This window comes from Montipora foliosa, chromosome 14, assembly GCF_036669935.1.
Source record: "Montipora foliosa isolate CH-2021 chromosome 14, ASM3666993v2, whole genome shotgun sequence".
NCBI lineage: Eukaryota > Metazoa > Cnidaria > Anthozoa > Scleractinia > Acroporidae > Montipora > Montipora foliosa.
In genome coordinates, this window is record NC_090882.1 from 15,025,348 (window position 1) to 15,046,565 (window position 21,218).

The 21,218-nt window shown below is 40.4% G+C and overlaps 3 protein-coding genes and 1 long non-coding RNA gene across 7 annotated transcripts in view; 1 reads left to right on the forward strand and 3 right to left on the reverse strand.

Moving 5' to 3' along the window:
- LOC137984643 (uncharacterized) overlaps positions 1–3,165 on the reverse strand; it is a 71,697-nt gene extending 68,532 nt beyond the window's left edge. For both annotated transcript variants that reach the window (XM_068831862.1, XM_068831861.1), the window contains exons 1-2: positions 2,886–3,165; positions 1,022–1,163 (exon numbers count right to left, since the gene is read on the reverse strand). The gene's annotated coding sequence lies outside the window, so the exon portion shown is untranslated. The remainder of the gene's footprint in view (positions 1–1,021; positions 1,164–2,885) is intronic.
- Positions 3,166–6,418: 3,253 nt separating this feature from the next.
- On the forward strand, positions 6,419–8,992 carry LOC137984662 (uncharacterized). The gene is made up of 3 exons (XR_011119132.1): positions 6,419–6,453; positions 8,101–8,266; positions 8,817–8,992. It is a non-coding gene; the product is annotated as an uncharacterized lncRNA (long non-coding RNA).
- Positions 8,993–10,572: 1,580 nt separating this feature from the next.
- LOC137984658 (uncharacterized) lies at positions 10,573–14,776 on the reverse strand (the record flags this gene model as incomplete). The annotated part of the gene is made up of 1 exon (XM_068831891.1): positions 10,573–14,776. A coding segment is annotated over one exon (1,065 nt), but the record flags the coding sequence as incomplete, so codon positions are not given.
- The window catches only part of LOC137984650 (uncharacterized), a 32,479-nt gene continuing 25,898 nt past the window's right edge, over positions 14,638–21,218 (reverse strand). For all 3 annotated transcript variants that reach the window (XM_068831875.1, XM_068831877.1, XM_068831876.1), the window contains 3 exons: positions 19,000–19,080; positions 17,677–17,736; positions 14,638–17,118 (listed from right to left, as the gene is read on the reverse strand). In XM_068831875.1, coding sequence (XP_068687976.1) covers positions 14,786–17,118; positions 17,677–17,736; positions 19,000–19,080 — 2,474 coding nt within the window. In that variant the 3' untranslated portion in view covers positions 14,638–14,785. The remainder of the gene's footprint in view (positions 17,119–17,676; positions 17,737–18,999; positions 19,081–21,218) is intronic.

The following is a 21,218-nucleotide window of genomic DNA, read 5'->3' on the forward strand; positions in this document are numbered from 1 at the left end:
CAAACAAAATGGCTTTCTTTATCTTTGTTTGTTATAAAGGCCACATTACATGTACCAAATTATTGTTTGATTGCATGGATCTCTGTGTAAACAAAAAAAAATTCAAAGCAAGTTTCCTGTTTGCCTGCAAATTTCTCGCTCAAGCTATACCACCTTGTGAGTGCATACCTGCCAACGCGCAGAGTACAAAAATCTGAAGACCTCTTAAAATTTTGCAATGTTAGAACGTCATTTTCGACAATGTCTGATTACTCTCTGAAAATCACCCAAAGGCAATCTTAATGTTCCCAACGTCTCTCGGTTAAAACAGCATTTACCTTCAGTAATGCTATTGTAAACTTCCGTACCCCGCCAACTTTCTGACGTACTGTGCAATTTGATTGGTTGATTTCTGACCAATTATGATACTCGTTAAACATACATCAATTGATTACTCTGTTTTACGTTTTCGGATTGAGAACAGCTCAATCCACGTCTTGTTTCATATTCCTTTTTGACACCTCGAAATTAATGACATTAAGTATAAAAAGTTTGAAAAAGGCCACGGTACATGTAGCTATTTCCCAGGAGATTAGGTGCTCTAACTGGGAGACCAGGGAGATTTGATGAAGAACTTGGATACTCGCGGGAAAACCAGGAGAGTTGGCAGGTATGTGAGTGATCGTAACCTTCACAACAGTGGAAGGGTTTTCTTTTATTCAGAAGGAGCTGCTGGGCTACAGGGGGTGCGTGTGTTGGTTTTTTTTTTGTGGAGAGGGTGGGCGAGTGGGCAGCTTAATTCTGGGGTGGAGGTTGGGGGTCCGGATGAAAACAATTCTCTAGATTTTAGATCTCCAGGGGTTGGCATCTTTGTATTTGTCTCTAGAGTATAAGCAGTGGCTTCATAGGTTAAATGTTTTTGATAACTTAAGTGACAATTAACCTACCAAGAAAAATACATGTAATCAATTAGACATGCACTCTACAATATTTTCCTGTGCCATTCAAAATACCTTGCAAACATAGGTCTTAGTATTCCTACCTATTAATTGGTTGCCTTTGCAGGTTACGTTACCACCAGTTCAGAAATCAAACAAAAACGTACTCAATTCAAAGCTTGTTGAATGCATCCCCAATATCTTGCACAGAAACCAGGCAGTCTTTTCAAGAGCAAAAAATCCAACCTACATTGTATGAAAATGAGTAAATCTAAAATGAATTTCCGGTAAAACATTTAATGCCTATGATCTAAGATCTTTCGGGACCTTGTATCCAATAATACATGTATGTACATGCTTGTAATATGCATGTCTTTTTGTAATTAAGTTAAGTGCCCATTGGCACAGAACTAAAGGGTTTTATCAACATGTACCTGTATAAATTCCTTTGATTCTTGCCACTTCCTACCGTAACTTATATCTGACAACTCTCTCTATCTCTCTCTCTCTCTCTCTCTCTCTCTCTCTCTCTCTCTCTCTCTCTCTCTCTCTCTCTCTCTCTCTCTCTCTCTCTCGCTCTCTCTCTCTTCCAAGTACTTCAAATGAAGAGAATATTTATGAATTTAATCAGAAAATAAAGTTCAATTACATGCATGAATTCACCTGTCAGTTTCTCACCAAACTGAGGGGACATCGTTGAAAGGTGACAAAATGCTTTTCACAAACAAAATAAACAACTCATTGAAGCCTAGCAGAGGAAATAATTTTCCTTCATACTAAGTCCGTCTTTGAAAATGTTATAAAACAATAATTGTGGAACTTTTGAAACCCCAGTTATTTAGGCCAAACTAAATTAAAGTCGCTTGAAAGAAAGTTTTTTTTCAACGAGGTACCATTTTCCTGACATCATCAGCGTGCACAATGGGAATGTTAAGCATGCTTGCCCAAATGAATTTGTCTGTTTGTTATTTATTTGTTTGAGCAGGTTGAAGTTTAGGCAGCTATTCAGCTGATGTGAACCTGCTAGCCCCATCCACCCACACTCACAAAAGACAGCCACAACACCGGGAACGTCATCCTCGACTCTTCTTGAATAGTGTGTGGGTTCTTTAACGTCCAACAGGGCACTTATGAGCATAGAAGACATTTGTGAGACGGGGCTTACAGTTTATAGTCCTTATCCGAGAAGGCTTAAAATTCTAACCATTTGCAGGCGTAATTACAAAGGCAGCACTTTCTCCTCAGTTATTTTAAGACCCTGAGTGTTGGGTCCGGCCGGAGTCAAACTCAGAATCTCACGCATGGCAGCGCGGTGCTCAACCAACTGAGTCACCGGTGTGCGGTATTTATTAGCTATGTTGTGTCAAATGATCTCGTTTTGTGAGTGCAACAATAATTTTTGCACTCACAAAACGACATCAATTATTATTCATTCACTTCGCTTTGGAAGTCACAGGAATTTATCGCTGAATCAAGGCTAGCTTACAGATCTTGTTCACAAAAAACAAATTATTTTACACATATTGGACCAAAAGTAGAACCAGACAGGGCCATCATATGCAAATTAATTGGAGTCTTTTGTACAACGAGACACACATAACAACGGAGCTTTTGTTATTCCCTTAAGTATATGCAAATAAGTGGCCACTATCTTCTGAATTTAGCTCACATAATTATACTCCGCACTGTTAATCCTGAAAAGCACCTTGACAAACATTTTCAAGTCCATAAGATGAGAAGACGATGTGCCAATCAACTCCGTAATATCAAGCAAATTAACTTTGAATCATCATTAATCGTTTGCATTCACGAGTTCGAGGGACTAGAAAATTACATGCACTATTCACCCCAAGCAATATTATTGCGTCGTATGAATTTGCTATACCACTTTACAATATTATTAAGACTTCAAACCGAAGGTGGGATTCTACAGCTGTTTAACTAATTCTGGGATGTAAGCAGCCTCACCTTCTTGCATACTGCTAGTTTATAAAACGGCGTTGTAAATTTCACCCAGCAAGGCGGAAATCATCTTGAAAGCGACATGATATACGATGCTTAACTCTGAGCCTACATCATGCGTCGAGTTCCTAGGTGCGATGATTTAAAGGACTGCAGATTCAGGCGGTCAGTATAAAATCCAGACAGCAGACACCACAGAGCTCGAAAGGTACTTGCAGAAGAAAGATTTGAGAGAAATGGGAGTGGCAGTCACGTGTCATACACGTATTTATAGGCCATTTCGGAATTTGCGCAGGGAGCTGAGGCGAGTTTCAAATTTGAACAAAGCCATAAATTGACACCATCACATGAATTTGAGATTGGTCATCTGTCCAAGTTTAATGCTTTTAGGTCGAACAGAGACTAAGTTACGGACTTAAAAACATAGTTTAAAATCCATCTCTAATTTTGAGGCTGCGTGCGTCCTCCAAAACCATATAAACTCTTAAAAAAATTCTACCAGATTTGGGACAACTGGAAAATCCTGTCATGTTTCTACTGTTTGGTAAAAGGAGAGGTGAAAATCACTTTGTTTGCCTATTTTTATGAATATTACAGAAATCGTAAAAAAAAAATAAGAGTTCAATGTTATCCTTCATGCGATGGTACCAATTTATCGATTTGTTCAAATTTGAAACTCGCCCCAGTTTTCTCCTCAATTCCGGAATGGCCTATAGGCAAAGCCCGAGAAGTCCAAGAAGCGTTTCTAATCGACAGGGGTGGGGCTTGAAGAGAAGAATTGTAAATAGTATTTATCTGTAACCATATATTTAATAATTATTCTTTAAAATCGGGTGAAGAGCGGCGGAATATTTGCTAAGCCGCGAAGCGTGTTCTTTATATTTCGTGAAGGTAATCTCAGTACAAATGTCTTTTAATTAAAAAAAAAAAACACTTTCACAGTGGAAATCCGTCTCTGCGGCGCCACAGTGGTTCAAAGTCGGCCAAAATCCTATACATTTACTGTAAATTTAGCCGTGTTTGCCCCCAAGCCAAGATGGCGTCAAAAACCGTCAGGCGGAAGGGTCTATATGGCCCGTCGTGTTTTCTTGCAGCCGAGTATAACTCTCAGTGTACAAAGTAGAATTACTCCGAATAAAAGAAATTGTTGGTGTAAAGATGGCTTAATTTTTTTTAGCAATAATTATCTGGAAAAACGAAGTCAAACACTGGTTGGCGAAAAAATGAAGTCGTCCCTTTCTGTGTTCTCTGGTACAGCATCATCGTGTATTCTCAGTATTCCGATTCAAAAATGCTGGCGAAACGCGAGTTTACACCGGCCATTTTCTTTTGTTTGGACTAGTAGTTCTCTTTTTTCTTACCTATCAGCTACGTTGCGGAATGCGCTACCTGATTTTATCCGTACCTATGAGTTTACTGGTTATAAAACGAGAATCCAGCTGGGCCACATTTTGTACAGCGGCTTTTCTTTTTAATGAATATATCTTTAAATATTATGTATTTAGTAGGAGGTATCTGTATGTGCTGTGTATTTGTAATGTCTCGAAGATATTAGCTCCTGTAGGTATTCGGGAATTTGAGATGAAATAAAGCTTATGACTGTAGTTATGTTACCTTTAGCAGGGCGCGTGCGCACACTTTGTAATCTTCGACTCCAGTGCTTACCATATGACAGAGAAATTGACTTAAGCCGAAACAGAAAGAAGCGCTACAGACGATTGTTTTTGAACAGTAGAGATTTTTTAATCGCAGAATCACTGAAACGAGCTCTTAGGCTTAATCAATAAACGAGTGCTATTTCCTTCACACGATCTCGTGCAAAGTTTAGTTAGCCGAACCGTAAATTGAAAGCTAAAATGTTAAAGAGGGTTTAGGCCTAATCACTGAAACGAACGCTTATTTGCTATTCCTCTCACCATGCTCGTACCAACGCGCTCTACTACGCACGATTGTTCCTCGTGTTTTAATACCCGCAATTTTGGAAAGCTTGAATTTTATTCTCTCCAGCTCAGTCTTAAGAGAAAAGTCCTTTATTACTTCTATAAAATATTTTTCAAAGTTGATTTGACAAATGAAGGAAAATGCTGGGGTTTTTTTTACTTCTTGATTGAAACAGATTTTCTTGATTCACCCTCGTATTTTTATTTCCTACCAGCCAATCAAAACGTGTGTCTGACAATAGATCACCGATCAAAATTCGTATGATGTCACAGCCGTGTTTTCATACTCTCATCTAAACACACATATTGACCAATGAGAGTGCGCGCACTATCCTAATTATTTTATAAATAGCAGTAGCATTGGTTCTTTTGAAATCCACCTTAGTTCAAATTGTTTTTTGCGAAAAGTTGATGGGTTAGGGAAGGAAGTGTTTCCCATATTATATCAGTGCATTTTGTTATAACTAAGCAAACAGTTGAAAAAAATTGTATCACCACTAGGCTAGTTAAATTTAAAGATGAGGTCTACTCATAAGAAGACATTGAGTAATGCTGTGTTTTCTTGTTTTCTTAGGATTTTTTGCTGTGGTCTGTGGTTTTTTGGGGGTTGTCTCAGGAACAGTTCATATTACTGGTTTTGCTAATTTGAACACTGGTTAAGGTTTACACTGCAACCAGATTGACAATCAGGCATAGTTTGATGCTGCTCTGGTTTGCAGAAATTTGAAATGAATGCAGCTTAAAAAGTTAAAATTCAAAGACTCAACGGCTCATCTCTAAGATAGCTAGTATGCGCGTTATGATTGGCTAATTTAGCGGGCCATATTATACAGTACGGCCCGCTGTACAGCCCGATAAATTTCTTAAATCTTAGCACGTTTTTCATATTGTTTGCGGGTTTATGTGAAATAAACTTGTGGAACTACTTGAAATCTTGTAAGCAACTATTTCCAAAAGCCAATTCTCTACTTCCCCAAATCCCATAATACACCTCTTTTACCCCCCCCCCCCCCCCTCACAAAAAAGAAAAAAAAATTGGCATAGGCATTGTTTTCGATTTCTCTTGGGACATGAAGATCTATGTCCCAAGAGAAATCCAAAACAATGATTATGCCAAATTTTAGGAAGATAAACAAGATGTATTATGGGATTTGAGAAAGCAGAGAATAAGCTTTATTCGTTTTTCAGATTTTTCACGGTTTTCAATAAAAATTTTTGTGGGCGGCAAAACCTGAAGAGTAGGCGGAGAATGGGCAACACGCACAAAAGGTGCGCTTTCCGAGGGCCGAAGGCCTGACCTTGTAGAGAAGGGGGGGAGGGGGGGGGGAGGGTCTGGGGGCATCATTCCCCCGGAAAATTTCGAAAGTTAGGCCTCTTAGAGAAATCATTTCTTGTATTCTGGATCACGAATTAGGGTACTTGAATACAACACTCATATAGTTAAATGTTGGCTTTTTTTGTTCAGAGTACGTTAATACTATTTTATTAGGCGTCCATTTATGGATAAAGGTCTGTGAAGGTGTCCTATGAGGGAGGCATGCTAAGTTTTCTCCTCATACGGTAGTGATGTTAATTTTTTTTTTATCTGTCTTTGATACAGATAAAAAGGAAGACACTCAAGGGTTGCGAAACAGGTGAATAAGCATGTTTGTGATTCTTTGACTATCGACGCAACCACAAGCCCAAGCACAAACGGAAGCACAAGAGATTCGTGACAAGTGAAAACGAACCATAACGCAAGCACAAGCAAACAACGCAGAGACAAAACTCACTGGTTCCATTTTCTCTCTTACAGCGCGGCGCTCCGAGTGGAATCTGGAACGGGTCTTATTCATTGGACGAATATCTCAGCTTGCGTTGTGGTTTCGTTACATCCCGTTTTCACTCAACGCAAGCGAACGCAAGCGTACGCGCAAAGCACAAGGGAAAAGTTTGATCCTTGGGTTGTGCTTATGATCTCGTCAGGCCCGTTTTCAAGGTGAAATAAGCGCTCATGGGCTTGCGTCTGTGCTTGCACTAGTGAAAACCAGGCTTTAGTATCCCAGGGTGAAAAGAGTCTTGGACCAGGAAGTCAGCAGTAACTGTTTCTAGTCAGCTTCTTGTCTGTTTTTAGAGCGAGAAACGATTTTTTCTGACAATGGAAGGGGAGTTGCAGAGGTACCTACACCAATCGAACCAATCAGGATAGTCTATTTTTGAGCCCCAATTTCAAAACGAATCCAATTATAACTTTAACGGTGTCATGGACGTTGCAATTTGACCTTCCTTGGTTCGTACGAAATTGTTAATCGGAATAACAATAGTTCTTTTGTGGGAAAGTGCCTTGTGCCATTCTGGTTTATGAAAGTCTACCCCTTTCAGTGTCGTTTCTGAAACCTCTGCTAGCAGATAAAAGTTGGATCAATAGAGCATGTTAATGTGACGGTAAACATCAAAACCAACACAACCTCTGCACAACATACAACCACCAAATTGTTCCTGCGGTGCATCTAGATTAAATTGCTATTTGATGCAACACAACCATCCTTCTCAGTCAAAATGTAAATTTTACTAGGTCTTGTAGCTCGAACGCCTTATCTCTGATTACCGCTAGTTTTAGTCTTATTTGTTTGACTCCAAATAAAACATGTCTCCCTGTCTACGTCAATTTATCTTAATTCATTAATTTTGTCAGCTTTCGGAATTATAAATCCGAATTGAAAGCAAGTTTATGTATGTACGTACTGTACCTGAAATATCACCGTTACGAAAAATTCATCTTTATGTCACATTTGCCACTTTCTTCCCTCCCCCCACCCCACTCCCCGCGCTCCTCCCCGTTCAATTTTGGTAACGGACATTGCTAGGGGCGAGGATGATCGTCGTCTCGCTTAGGGGTAGAAATTTTGAATTTTGGTCTCACTTAAGGTGTTCTGTGCCAAAAGCCATCATATGTAGCCGTGAAGGTAGGCAGAAGGCAGAAATATAAAATTAATTTGGTCTCTTGTAGGGGTTAAAAAAAGCCTGGGCCACGCCCAAATTAGTCTCCTTTAGGAGTTTAAAATTTAAAATTTCCTACGCGCATCCCCGCCCCTTCGTATGCAAAGTCTTCACCCACCCCCCCCCCCCCCTCCCCCCCCCCTACACCCTTCCTCTTCCGGGGTCGTTTCCTTCTGAACTGAGCGAAAAATATTGCGTCGTACCGCGGCAACATAGTGTGCGTGCAAATTTTTCAACCAGTGGAGAATTTGTCCGGTAAGGTGTGAACATCTTAAGTCTAAGAAAGAATCGATGATTGTCAGGCTGACAGATGACAAGAAAAGAGACACAAAAGACGATAGCATAGACACTGTACTACAATATCACCAGAAGATGCAGGAAAACATTGCCGAAGAAATGATCAAGATGGCTAAGAATTTAAAACACACATCCGTCATGGCCAGCAATATTATACAAGAAGATAACAAGGTAGGAGTTTATTTATGCAGTTGTAATAAACGGTGAAGATTTTATATTTATAGAGGATTATCGTTCACATTGGAAGAAGTCATGTTGATTTACTGAAAAAAGAAAAGATTTATCATGGAGTTCGATTTTCAACTTTTCCTCTTCTCCAACATGGCGCGTAGATTTTTGACGCTTTTGTTTCCTTTTCCGTCGTGTACACATCCAACTGAGTCACAGGCACCAACTCAACCTCACACAACTAGCAGGATGGTTGCCTGTGCAGCCAAATCAACTCAGTGAGCAGCGAAGTCAGAACAACATACTTTCCCCATGTCGTGCTGGAAGACTTAAAGAAGGAGGCGACCAATAGTCCGCCATGTATTGTTTCCGACACCTGTCAACCGGCGACCTGTTTCAATGTTACTAAGTTCGTGCTTTTAGGTTATAATTGAATGTTTGTGTTAAAAAACGGTGTTTCAGTGCTTCTCTAGTTTTTCAAGCACCACATTTCCCGGATAAGTATTTTCTTCTGAGGTATTATATAAAAAATGTCCTCTCCTATTTTTTTTAGGCGTTGGAACAGGCGACAAGGCTGGCAGACTCCAATTTTGAAAAACTCAAACGAGAATCGGAAAAACTGGAGGAATTAACGCAGGCCTCTTGTTCCTGGTGGATTTGGATCATGCTAGTTACAGTCTGCATAGTTTTTATGTTCATGATTATGTTTATTCGACTTTTCCCAAAGAAATAAATCTATTATATCAATGCTCTTCGGTAAGTGTTGAAAGCATTGGTCTTGCATTACCTTGACTGACTAGAAAATTTCGCCTTCGTCTTTCAACCTATCGAAAGCGAGGCCAATCAAAGCAATCTCCATCTTGTCCAGCTACAGTTATTTTGCTTCGAGCTTTAACGATAACCGCTGACCGGTTGGCTCATTTGGTTAAGAATCAGGTCTCCGTGTCGGAGTACACGGGTTGGAACCCAGACCAGAGCAACGCTCGGGTCTTAAAATAACTGAGAAAGTTGAAAGTGTTGTAAACATAACATCTGCGAATGGTTTGACTTTTCAAGTCTTCTTGCCGATAAGGACTATAAACCGGAGATCCTGTTTCTCAACCCCTGCTGTTAACACTGTAGGACTTTAAAGAACTACACACTGCTGTTCAGACAGAGAAAAGATCGAATTTCTAGTGTTATAGTCTGTCCCTTCCAGCATGTTGTCGACCTGGCTGGATTAGCTTGAAGCCCTGATAAGTGAATGATACCACAGAAAGAAAAGTGTAGCCAGAAGTCAGGCTTTTTCCCAGGTGCTACATTTTTCACTATCGCTGAAATGTTGGTCAATACGAATGTTATTGAAACCAAAACATAACTTAAACACGAAGACGCACCATAAAATTTCGAATTAAGTCAAGCAGACCTGATTAATTATCCAAGATCGTGATCGGACGGAAGCCCTAAAAAAGGAACTGGGGATTAAAAAGAGAACGACAGATAACAATTTATGACATATTACTGACACATTAAGGCTTTTTTTATTGAACAAATTATCAAAGAGCTCAGCTCTCGGTTGCGCCCACGGTTGACTGATAAATCATTTGCTTGTGCCTAAGGTACCACGCCTACAGTGCGTCTTAATGTTTAAATTTTTTCAGCGTTGTGTTTAGGGAGGGAAATTGAAATCTTGTGTACGTGACCCGAAAAGAGTGTTTTGTGTCCCCAGGGTTGTAGTAAGTGTCTCAAACACTGGAACTGACCAAATTAAAGGCAAGAGTATTGGGAATGAGATATCTGTGGGCTAAACTTGGCATCTAAGAAAATTGAAGTGGGCAGAAGAGCTGCGTGACGACACAAAAACGGCTGCGTGGGAGCATAGTTAATCGAGGGACTGGTTATGAAACCTTAGAACCTTCAAAGGCGAGAACAATGTTGTCGCAATCGATGTTAAATTCTTTTGTTTTCGCTTCGCACGGGTTTGTAAATTAGTTGCGTACAATTTAATCGAAGGATTTGATTGGTTATCTTCTCGAAAAAAGGTATGTTTTGTGCAGGGTCAAGGCCAAAAATACGGACAAAAACATGAAACAAAGGAACTTGGCGAGTTTCATAACCATCTCCATGTATTAAAGATGGTGGGAGACTACGGAAACTAGGGCCTGACAGGGGGATGACAAGTTTCATTCTTGTCCCCAGAGTCCTTCGTTTCATTTGGTCACACGGTCGGACGTGACCAACAGAAACGGAGAGCTCTGGGGAGGAGAATGGTCAAGTTTTAGAAAATTCTCCACTTTCTTCCAGTGCCCGCTTTAAACGATCCCTAAAAGGCCATTGCGATAGTCACAGAACAATCCGGCAGAAGAGAGGCTTTGAAAGTAATTACATTTACTAAAAAAGAACTTTTATTATTACGATCCGAAATAAGACTGTTACCTTGGAAATAACCACTGTAAAATTGCATCTTTGAAGAAATAACTGCAAAAACTTCATTTGATCTCTACAAGTAACCATTGACACAAATTTACCATTTTTTCCGGTATTTTTGGCTTAGCTAACTCGTAACAAATTAAATTTCTCAGCCCTTATGTCTTCAGATTTCTTTGACGTACAATGGAAACTTGATTGAATGCAATTTCTGACGTTGAGTGACCTTGGAACGCCTTGGTCAAAAACTTACGAAAGAATCCACGCCCAATAAATATCAACGTGAAAAAATTCTTGCGCTAAAATCACAAGTTCAGACCATCTTGGTCTGCTTGCTTTAACCCGTCTAAACAAGTAACTAAAAAAGTTACGAAATAAGAAATCTACATGCAACAACTGCCACACAATATTGCATAAGTGTTGACTTAAATATGGTTAAATCAATATCACAAGGGGGGATACGTGTTGACATCGACTCTTGTTACTTATGTACAAACCATAGTTAATAGAGGGGAATGGTTATGAAACCCGATAAATTTCTTTGTTGTAGGTTTTTCTTCTCTTTTTTTGGCCTTGATCGTGCACAAAACACAATAGTTGTTTACTCCGTACTGAGGAACTAACCAAAAGAAACGTGTTGGTTACGTAATTCATGCATAGTGTAGGAGCGCAAAACAAAAGATTGTGCACGGTCGTGGACTTCCAACCTAAATCTTGGCATCTTTGTTTGCTCCTTTGATGTTCGCCGAGCTTCCAAACCATTCCCCTCTATTAACTATGACCAAACAGACCTTTGCTTGCTGTGTAAAAAAGGATTTCTTTTCTTTGTTACAGTGGTTGGAACTTCTGAATAACCAAAAGAACTTTTGCAAATAAATACCTTTGCTACACATTTCTTTCTCTTGGTGCTACAAAGATCTAGCTTGGGGACTTTAAGATCTACGACGGCGTGGTAGACGAGAACGTCACCTTGAAATACAATTTTGCTCTACGCTTCTTTGCGATTATTCCATCTCGTTCGCGTCGTACAATGTTAGCATGTGTCCTAAATGTAAACTGATAACGCCCGGGTTCATGATCAGAACGAAAGATTCACATTTGTAGCGCTCGCGTTGTCGTCAAAACCGCAAATTTGGCGATTTGACGTTGTTGTTTTGCAGATTACAGCAAAAATATGTTCTAAAATGCGTGCTGCACGTGCAACACGCTTATTCTTCCTCTTCCAACCAATGATAATAGGGAGTTTAAGCAAAGACGACGGCTACGGCTACGGCAACTACACGAAGCAAGAATATTATTGGTTAAAAAAAGAAAAATACTCGTGCTGCACGTGCAACACGCTTATTCTTCCTCTTCCAACCAATGATAATAGGGAGTTTAAGCAAAGACGACGGCTACGGCTACGGCAACTACACGAAGCAAGAATATTATCGGTTAAAAAAAGAAAAATACTCGTGCTGCACGTGCAACATGAATTTCCGTGCATTTCTCTACCGTACTCCACAAAACAACAACGTGAAATCACCAACCTTTTTTGTTTCGACGACAACGTGAGCATATAACAAGGAAACAGTAATTTTCTGTTGTGACTTTAAAACCGTTTGTACCTTTTAGGTTACAGGATAGTTTGCCTGTATATGTATAAGGTGAACAAGACGGAATAGTCGCAAAATACTTGCGATAGCGCTAAGTTATATTTTGGACTGACGTTTTCGTTGCCGTAGCCGTCGTCTTTGCTTAAACTCCTTAATGTTACTTTGCGGCGTTCTCTTTGACGACCGCGTCTTGGATCTTGAAGTCCCTATTATGTATGCCAACCTAGGACGTGTGAGAAAAAATGTGCCTTCACTTTAAGGGCAACAATCGTTGCGTCAGATTTTGAGTTAAAACAAACCTAAAGAATGCAAGCACGAGAGCCGACGGGTCTAATTTGCAGGTCGCAGGTCGCGGGTTGCACCAATAGAGAAAGTATCCTAAACATTCTTAAAACCTAACCTTAGGCCTAATTAGGCCTAAACAAACGTTTTTAGGCCTAAGGTTAGCTTTTATGAATGTTTAGGATACTTTCTGTATTGGTGAAACAATGACCTGCAACCCGCGACCTACGACCTGCAGATTAGACCCGCCAGACGACCCGCCGCACGAGAGCAGGAATATGCGCATGAGCGACACAACTCGATGGCTTCAATTTGGTAGCCCGGCGGGATCAATCAAGTAACGGTTGCCCACTGGGTACTAAAGAACATAACCCACAATCGTTTTAGATCGACAGACTGCTGGCACATATGAACTGTCCTTGTTACTGAGCAATGGCATCCCTTGAGTCTTGACCAGACTAATGTTGCGCCACCATTGTCACTCACAACGCATGCACTTCAACACACGCTCTGTAAAAGGAGCTGTAACTGTGCTCGTGGATTAATTACCACTCCTCCACCAAAGCATACAAAAGCTTTCCGAAAATTAGCACTACAAAAGGCGGTTGCTTGCAGGCTTGAATTCGTTTGTGCTAACAGTTTTACATCATGTTTTTTGTTTTCCTTGGTTTAAGATCTTTAGTCATGTTTGATCAATATGGAAGAATGTTTTACAAGCTCCGTGGTCTTTGACAGTCATCTTCAATGGCAACCAAATACAAATTCCAAAGAATGGAAGGGACGGAGTTGTTTTCTTCATAATGCTTCCTCAGACGCTTTGACACGAAGAAAACATCGTAGGTCTCACGGAAACTAATTTATTCATGCGGTAGTTTTTTCAAATTTGAAAACAAATCACTTCTAGAACTCTAGAAAAATAAAGATAATTAGTAATTCAAACGTGTTGACAACAAGATAAATTTAAAAAGTCAACGTCTCACTTGCGCTTGCTGTCAGTCTCGCGAAAAGGCTTGTGAGTAAAATTCCCTGATTTTGCTCATAGCCTATTGATTCAATCACTTGTCTGCATCGATGGGACTGACCGACAACTTACAGGGTGCTTTGAGATAATTTAGTAGTTGAGCACCTGCAGTTTTCCGATGCAACCGCTTTCAAGTTCCAACTTTCACTTTCTCGAGCTTTCCTCCCCGCCGTAAAGGCTGAAAGTTAATTCTATGAGCGAAAGTGATGGAGAAATCACCACAAATTTGCTGAAGTCGTATCCACAGCTTCCATTTGTAATTTGTCGATCGTTAACTTTCAATCTCAGTGTCTTAAGTGATTCACTTTCCATTGCTTCTTGGAGAAAACAATCTAAAGTGTCGTTATCTCCTTCGCCGCATAAGTTGAGTGTCACATTAAACGTAGTTAAAAACTGAAATCGACGCACAAATCCTGGGATCCCAGATAATATTTTGCCGTAGTTATTAATTGTCAGGGAGAAATCATTTAGTGACTTGTTTACCAAGCCACAGTTTTCCCATTTAAACGTCAATGAGCCGAAGTTGTTAATTGTCAAAGTGACATTCTTCAGTGATTTGTTGTCGGCCAAACCAAACCAAATCCGACGTACAAGTAAGTCGTCGTGGTTGATGACTGTTACAAAGAGATTCTCCACTGATGTGTTTCGTACCCAACCAATGTCCACTTCATCTCCAAATGCCCACGAGTGGTTTTCAATTACCAGAGTGAGATTCTTCAGTGATGTGTGGCGTGCCCAACCATCTCTCAGGCGGAGAAACCATGATGAATCGCTCGTGTTGTCGTCGAGGTTGAATGCCAAACTGAGAGCATTCAGTGTGATGTTACTTGCCAAGACGTGATCAAGACCAACTTCTGGTTCAGGACTGAAGTAGTCGTCGCTGCTATCAATGTTGATTGTAGCGTTGAGACTTTGTTTTCCGGTATTTTTGGCTTCCTTAAAGAGCGCAATGAGTGATTCATGGTCGTCAACACAGACAAATTCGTCATCACGCGATTCTTCAGAAGGTGCAGGAACGTCACGCACATTAAGGGTAACTGCTGGATTCTTGTCTAATTTAAGTTCTTTGAAAAGAGTTTTTTCCTCTTTGGTTAACTGTTCCCAAGTGTTGATAGTTAAGGAGGACAGTGTTTTTCGTTTGTCAACCCATCTGGCTGTGAAGTTAAGAATGTCATCGGTTAACTTTCCGTGGATGTCCAGTGTCAGGTGAGACACCTGCTAGCGCGATAAGCCTTCAAATAAAGCTTCTGCACCATCACCACCCAATTCACCCCAAACATTTAAATTGACGTTTTGTTGTGCAAGTAATCCATCTGTTATCTTAAAAGGACAACACGGTGTCACCTGAGCGGCTGTCACTTTGCCGAAGGTATTTGGGAAGAGAGCAAATGAAGCGGATCTTTCCCTTCCTATTCGTGAATGAATATTCCTCCCAACCGCCTGCCAATTTTCAGGAACTTCTCCACGAAGAGAAACCATCAACGTAGTAAGGGAATTATTTTCTACGATACCTCGCTCTATTGAATTAGCACCATGAAGACTCAGCTTTCCGTCAACACACAAATCAACGACCTTAACTGCAATTTGACCTGCAAGGCCTGTTACTATGGCCACAGCAAGCGAGTCTTGCATATCTCCGCAGATATGTATAGAAAGAGAGGACAGAGATTTGTTACGTAAGAGATTCTTTAAAGCTTTCATTGCAGTTTCACTCAATGAACCATGAATCCTGAGACCAACAGATGACAGTGGTGTATCAGCACATAATCCAGCATCAAGGGCCCTGGCCCAGCCTTCGCCCGACTCATTCAACAGAGAAAACGTCACTTTCTCTAAGGTCTCGCTTGTTTTCAGGAGTTCAGCAACACTCTCCCAATCATCACATTCCTGTAATTCTCCGAATTCATATGAGATGTCGAGACTTTTTATCTTTGGAAGAGACTGCAATTTTTTCAAATTTCTAAATAAGACAACGCGAGGTATTTCAATGTGAACATCAGGTGTCTGAACTTTGGAAAAGCCTGTACATGCCCCTAAAACCTCAACTAGGTTCCAATGATAACGCAATTCGAGATCCGCATCCGGATCATCGATAAACAAGGATAAGTGTACGACCCGTGGAAAAGGTATGAATGAGAACAAAGCATTTGCCATTCGTTCAGGGTTTCCACTTTCACTGAAGCTCTCAGCAAAGAAATTCACTTCTTCTTCACTGCATTCGAGCCAGTCCCACCCATACTCCAGCTCCTCACCAATCTGTGTGAATAGAATAATTGCCTCCTCACGCAGTATTCCACACACAAATAAAAACACTTGCGGAAATTTCTTGACCACCTCATAAAACTTCACATGCTCAAACACATTAAACTGGTTTCTTCGTAACTTATGCGCAATGTATGACGCAGCCAGATACTCTTGGAACGACTTGTGAAGAAAGAAGTATTCATGTCGTGGCTTCAATCTCTTCAAACTTTCTTCTTTATATACAAGGCCGAGATAACGAACTACCAATTTGTCATCACTTCTTTCAAACTCTTTTAATTCTCTTTCCCGAAAACTATGGCGATCACTCAGCAAGCAATTCCAAGCCAATTGTCCGAGAACAAGGAGGTCTGCTTCAAATTGTTTCTCCAAATTCCCGTCTCTGTTACGAGCCTTCACACTGCGTTTTACACAATATCTTCTCAAAATACACCGGAAAATGATTTGATAGAGATCTGTACGGGAAGACGGCAGCTTTCCTTCATGATCTTCATAAACAACGCAAAGGAGAAGTAAATTTAGAGGATTGTTTTGTAGGGCATGCAACAAAGTGTTTTCTTTTGTTTCCTCAATGAGTCTCTCTCCCTTGGATGGATCGACATTCTTAAAGTGTTTCCTGATGTACTCAAGAGAATCTTTTTCACTGAATCCTTCAATCAGAAGACAAATATCAAATGAAAATTGTCTCCGGGCTTCAATTCCTTTTTCTTGTCGAGTTGTGGCCAACACATAGCAAAACGTTAAAATTCTTCGGTGCAGAAGTTTGTCCACGTGATGCTTCGATTTTTCTGGGAGTTCGTCCAATCCGTCCAAAATGATAAGAATTCTCTCCTGGTTGTGGATGTCCATGACAAATTTCCATAGTCTTTTCTTGGTCTTCTCCTTGATATCTTCGGGTAGAAGTTGTTCAGAGATTGCTTTCATTATGTCCCCGTCGAAGTCTCTACATCTGAGCAACAAAACAAGTTCGAAAACAGGGAAGGTAGAAGGCATTGATTCTTTCGCCCAGTCATAAGCAAGTTTAAGACAGAGAGTGGTTTTGCCGATTCCCGGACTTCCCTCTGCTATGACCATGGAATCTTCACCTTTATTACAACAAAAAATGTTACCCAAGTCTATTTCTGAGTCTCCAAGTCCTTTTGGTCTCACGACAATTTTAAGTCTAGTGTAGACTTCATCCAGATGTAACTTCATGTCTTTGCCAGTGCTCCAAAGAAGCGGCCTGAACTCAGCTCGTCTTTTGTACTCTTGTCTGAGCAATTTCACGACCACAGAATCAGCAATGGCGGCTGGAAATAACAAAAAAGTAGTACACAATTAAAATCGTGTCTTGTTGGTGATAACCAGTAAATGAAACAGCCACTGGACAAACCCTTTCTTATATAGGAGGTCAAATGGAACTTCAAAAACCCAGATTTTACTATAAACTGTCAGTAAAAATTACAGCAATATTTAATGCTCTAAAAGTACAGTACGCAGCAAGGCTTTTTAGAAACTTATTTATGGATTCTTCCCAAAAACGCTGAGTAGAAAATCACAAACACAACCTACATATGATGCCGAGCTGGGAATCGAACCCAGGGCACATTGGCGGGAGGTGAGTGCCGTCACCACTGCGCCAGCCCTGCTCTACAAACTACGGTGATTTCGGCCATTGTAATGTTAATCTGAAAAACGTTTCCTTTATGTAAGACAGTGATCTTCAAAAACAGGTGCTTTTTACAAAGTCACCACGGCGTTAAAAATGTACAGGATAGTATCTATCCCTGATTTTCCAGCCTTATTAGATATTGCTATCCTTTAAACCACTTCCTCGCTTTGGAAACTAAACAAGTATGAAGCCTTACCGTTACGGGTGTCTGTAACATGTCTTTGTTGCATTTCTGCAGTTTGTCTTTCTGATATACCTATTCCGAGAAAAATAATTGTAATTACACATAACGTAGGTGCATACAAACATTTATTTCATACTTACTGAGATTTACACATGAAAAAAAGGCCCCGTAAAATTCGTGCGAAATACACAACCAACAAATCAGAAAAGCGAACGACTGTGAAAATACTTGTGCAGGCGCTTATTCTTGCATTCGCTTGCGTCGTGTGAAAAGGAAACGCAGCATAAGCACAAGGACATTTGCTACGTCTGGCCAATTAAAGCACTCGTTCCAGATTCTCTTGGTCTGAGCATTTGAACAAAATGGCGGATGCCGTGGTTGTTAGTTATTGCTTATGTCGACGTTCGTTTTCACCAGCATAAGCTACTTATGCTTGGACACAGCAATGTCATTACTATGTTCAATACGTCTGCGAAGTATCATCAAAATTCCACAAAAGAACACAAACAATACAGCAAGAAAACGACTATTCAACGTGAAGTAACTTCTCAAAGTAAAGTGTTAGCGTTCATTCAATTGCATGGATACCACTTGTCCAGAAATTTCAATATGGATGAAACCCCCACATGTATGTGGTTCGAGATGCTGTCCTGCCGAACTCTCAAATTCAGTAGCAGCCGAACAGTTTCCGTGAAATCCTGCAGCACCGAAAAACCAAACTCCACGGTCCTCTTAGCAGTTGCTGCTGATAGAGCGAAACTTCCACCGAAAGTAATTTACTTAAGACAGAATAAAAGGAAGAAATCAAGGAAACAATGGATTCCGACAACGAAGAAGATGAGCTATAAGTTGATATCCCACATAGCATTCAAACAAAAAGTTCCTTTACAAGCCATCACAAACTAAAAGTTTATAACCAATAACTCTTTTGTTTCTTAGTGTTTTGGTCTGCTCATATGCAAGTATGTGATTGGTAAAAGACGGATACTGAAATGTTTGGTTTTGGCTGTACGTTACATACCCCTTGGTCACTACAAGGCTAAGCTTGTGTGAAAATTGCTGGGCTTTTACCAATGAAATACGGTAAGTACCCATACTCTAATGAACTAGACATCAAGTCTCACCTCTGCAGAAGTCTTATCATGTTTTTGCTTCTTTGATGGCGGGGTGACACTTGGATGCAAGGGTCTTTTTCCTTTTTTATGAAAGGAACCCAGAGTTAGAGTGTGATGTCAATTAAGCAACTTCCTTTACTAAAGATTTTACAAACCAAGTGACCATTGACGATATGCAAAAATAGAAATTATACATTGGCAATGAAAAATAGGACTTTACCTGTGGGTTCTACGGAAGCTTCAGCCACCATGGGGGTTGGCAATGATGACTCCTGTTCACTTTCACTGGCATGACGAGTTCCTAGCAGACAAATAATAAACAGCACCTTAAGTAGTCTGACATGCACTGTAAAAAAAAACATCTGCTTCTACAGATTTGTGTGCAATAGACCTTATTCGCCTGTACATTTTGTTTTCCCCAATAGACCTTATTGGAGTTGAGGCTGCATGCACATTTTCTTTTGTTAAAACTACATGCAAAAGAGGCTTAAGTGTCAATTCGATACAAAATGACCCCTTAGCCTCGTTGATGTGGCAAAACCGCTGATAACTCCGATAAGGGCTATTCATATCATACGACGATCCTCAGCAGATTTGGTTCTTTGTTTTGTTCACTTAAAAGAGTGCATGCAGTCATATTCACGCTTGCATCCAATGTCACTTTTTAATGATAAAGCCAAAGGATCAAATCTCTTGAGTATTATCACGATCTGAATATTGGGAAAACAAAATGTACGAGCAAATAAGGTGAACTGGAACTACTAGTAATCACGGATTATTAAGGCCGAGACAAACAAGGCGACAAGTCGCAGCGACAGGTCTCTGCGACAAGTCGCTCCGTGTGTACTACTTGCAAAACAAGTCGCTGCGACAAGATGCCTGTTTGGTGCACACGCAGTGATCTCGTATGAGGGGGAACGTGAACTAGTTTTCTAATTTAATATGGCGGACCATATGACGCTCTCTCATTGGTTCATTTTTATTTTGTTGCCGAAGTGTACACACGGCGCGACCACGCTGCTTTCGCTAATTTTGTCGCTGCGATCAGTCACACAAATTCAAACTGGTTTGAATTCGTGCAACTGATCGCAGCGACAAAATTCTGCCGCAGCAACAATGATTTTCACAAAATTAACGGAGTCACACGAGGCGAATTGTTGCGGCGACTTTTCCTCCCGAAGTGCCGCAGCGAATTATCGCCTAGTGTGCCTCGGCCTTTACAGTGTGTTCGACAATCGCTTTCGAAGCAAAGCAGAAGGGTAGGGAAAAAAAACAATCATTTTATAGACGTGGTCTATCGACCACTTATTGCGTTCAACAGGGGAGAACGCATACTCTTCTCGTCGTTTTTTGAGATCTCTCGCATTGTTTTTTGATGACGTTGTTCTCGATGCCAGTTGAATTCAAGTTTTTCGACGGACTGGCCGACTAACTGGCATTTCGCCTCGATTTCATGTAATCGGTAGCCATAGTGATCATAAACATCCCGTCATGCGAAAAGCGCAGGGTTTCGTGTGTCTTACAGTATTTTTTCCCTTCGCTGTTGTAACTTTTTTTCATTTCGCCAAGGTGAGTGAATTTGTGTCGATTTGTTTAATGTATCTCCAGCCAATCTGATGGATGCCACATAACAGAACATCATGAAGCTGTGCACTGGTGTGTTTTCTAAGAAACAGACGTCCCAATCAGGGCTGTCACTAAGATTTCAAGTTACGGGGTATATATAGAAAAAAAGTAGGCGGGCAACCAAGCAGTGCTAGCGCTTTTCAAGAGACTTTCCCCACCCTTCCCTAAAATAGTACCTGCAAAATTCACTTAGTTATGTTCAATACTTCGCGTAAATTAATGGTCTCATGTACATAAAAGAATTGTCAGTGAAGAAAGCATCTTAAAGAGCGAATTACGATTAGTCATTTAACAATGTGATAGGTCGCGTTCGCTACAGTGATTTTTTTCTTTTGCATGTTGAAAGCTGGCCAGATCAGTAACAATCTGTCTGGAACGGGTGTATATATAACGCGGAACCCGCCCGGAACCTACCGGAACCCACCCGGAACCACAAAAAAATATGATAATATAAAAAAAATAACAATAATTAGTATCATACACATGAAAAATAAAAAATTAAAATAAAATAAAACAGTAACAATCAATCAATCAAGGATATCCTAATACAAAATTTTCACGGAAAAAAAAGGAAAGAGGACGGCACCTGACCAACGGAGTATCCGCCATGCCAAAGGTCAAAGTCCAAAGTAATTTTATACCTAGAAAACACGTGTGTTATGAACTTTCCACTCTTTTTAATACGACCATGATTGAGGCGAAAGAAATTTTCATCATAGAAGATGAACCTGAGCATGACCTTGACGATAAAGACCATGACCTCTGCGATGCCGGTGTAATGCTCTACCAACTGAGCTGAGTCACGCAATTATG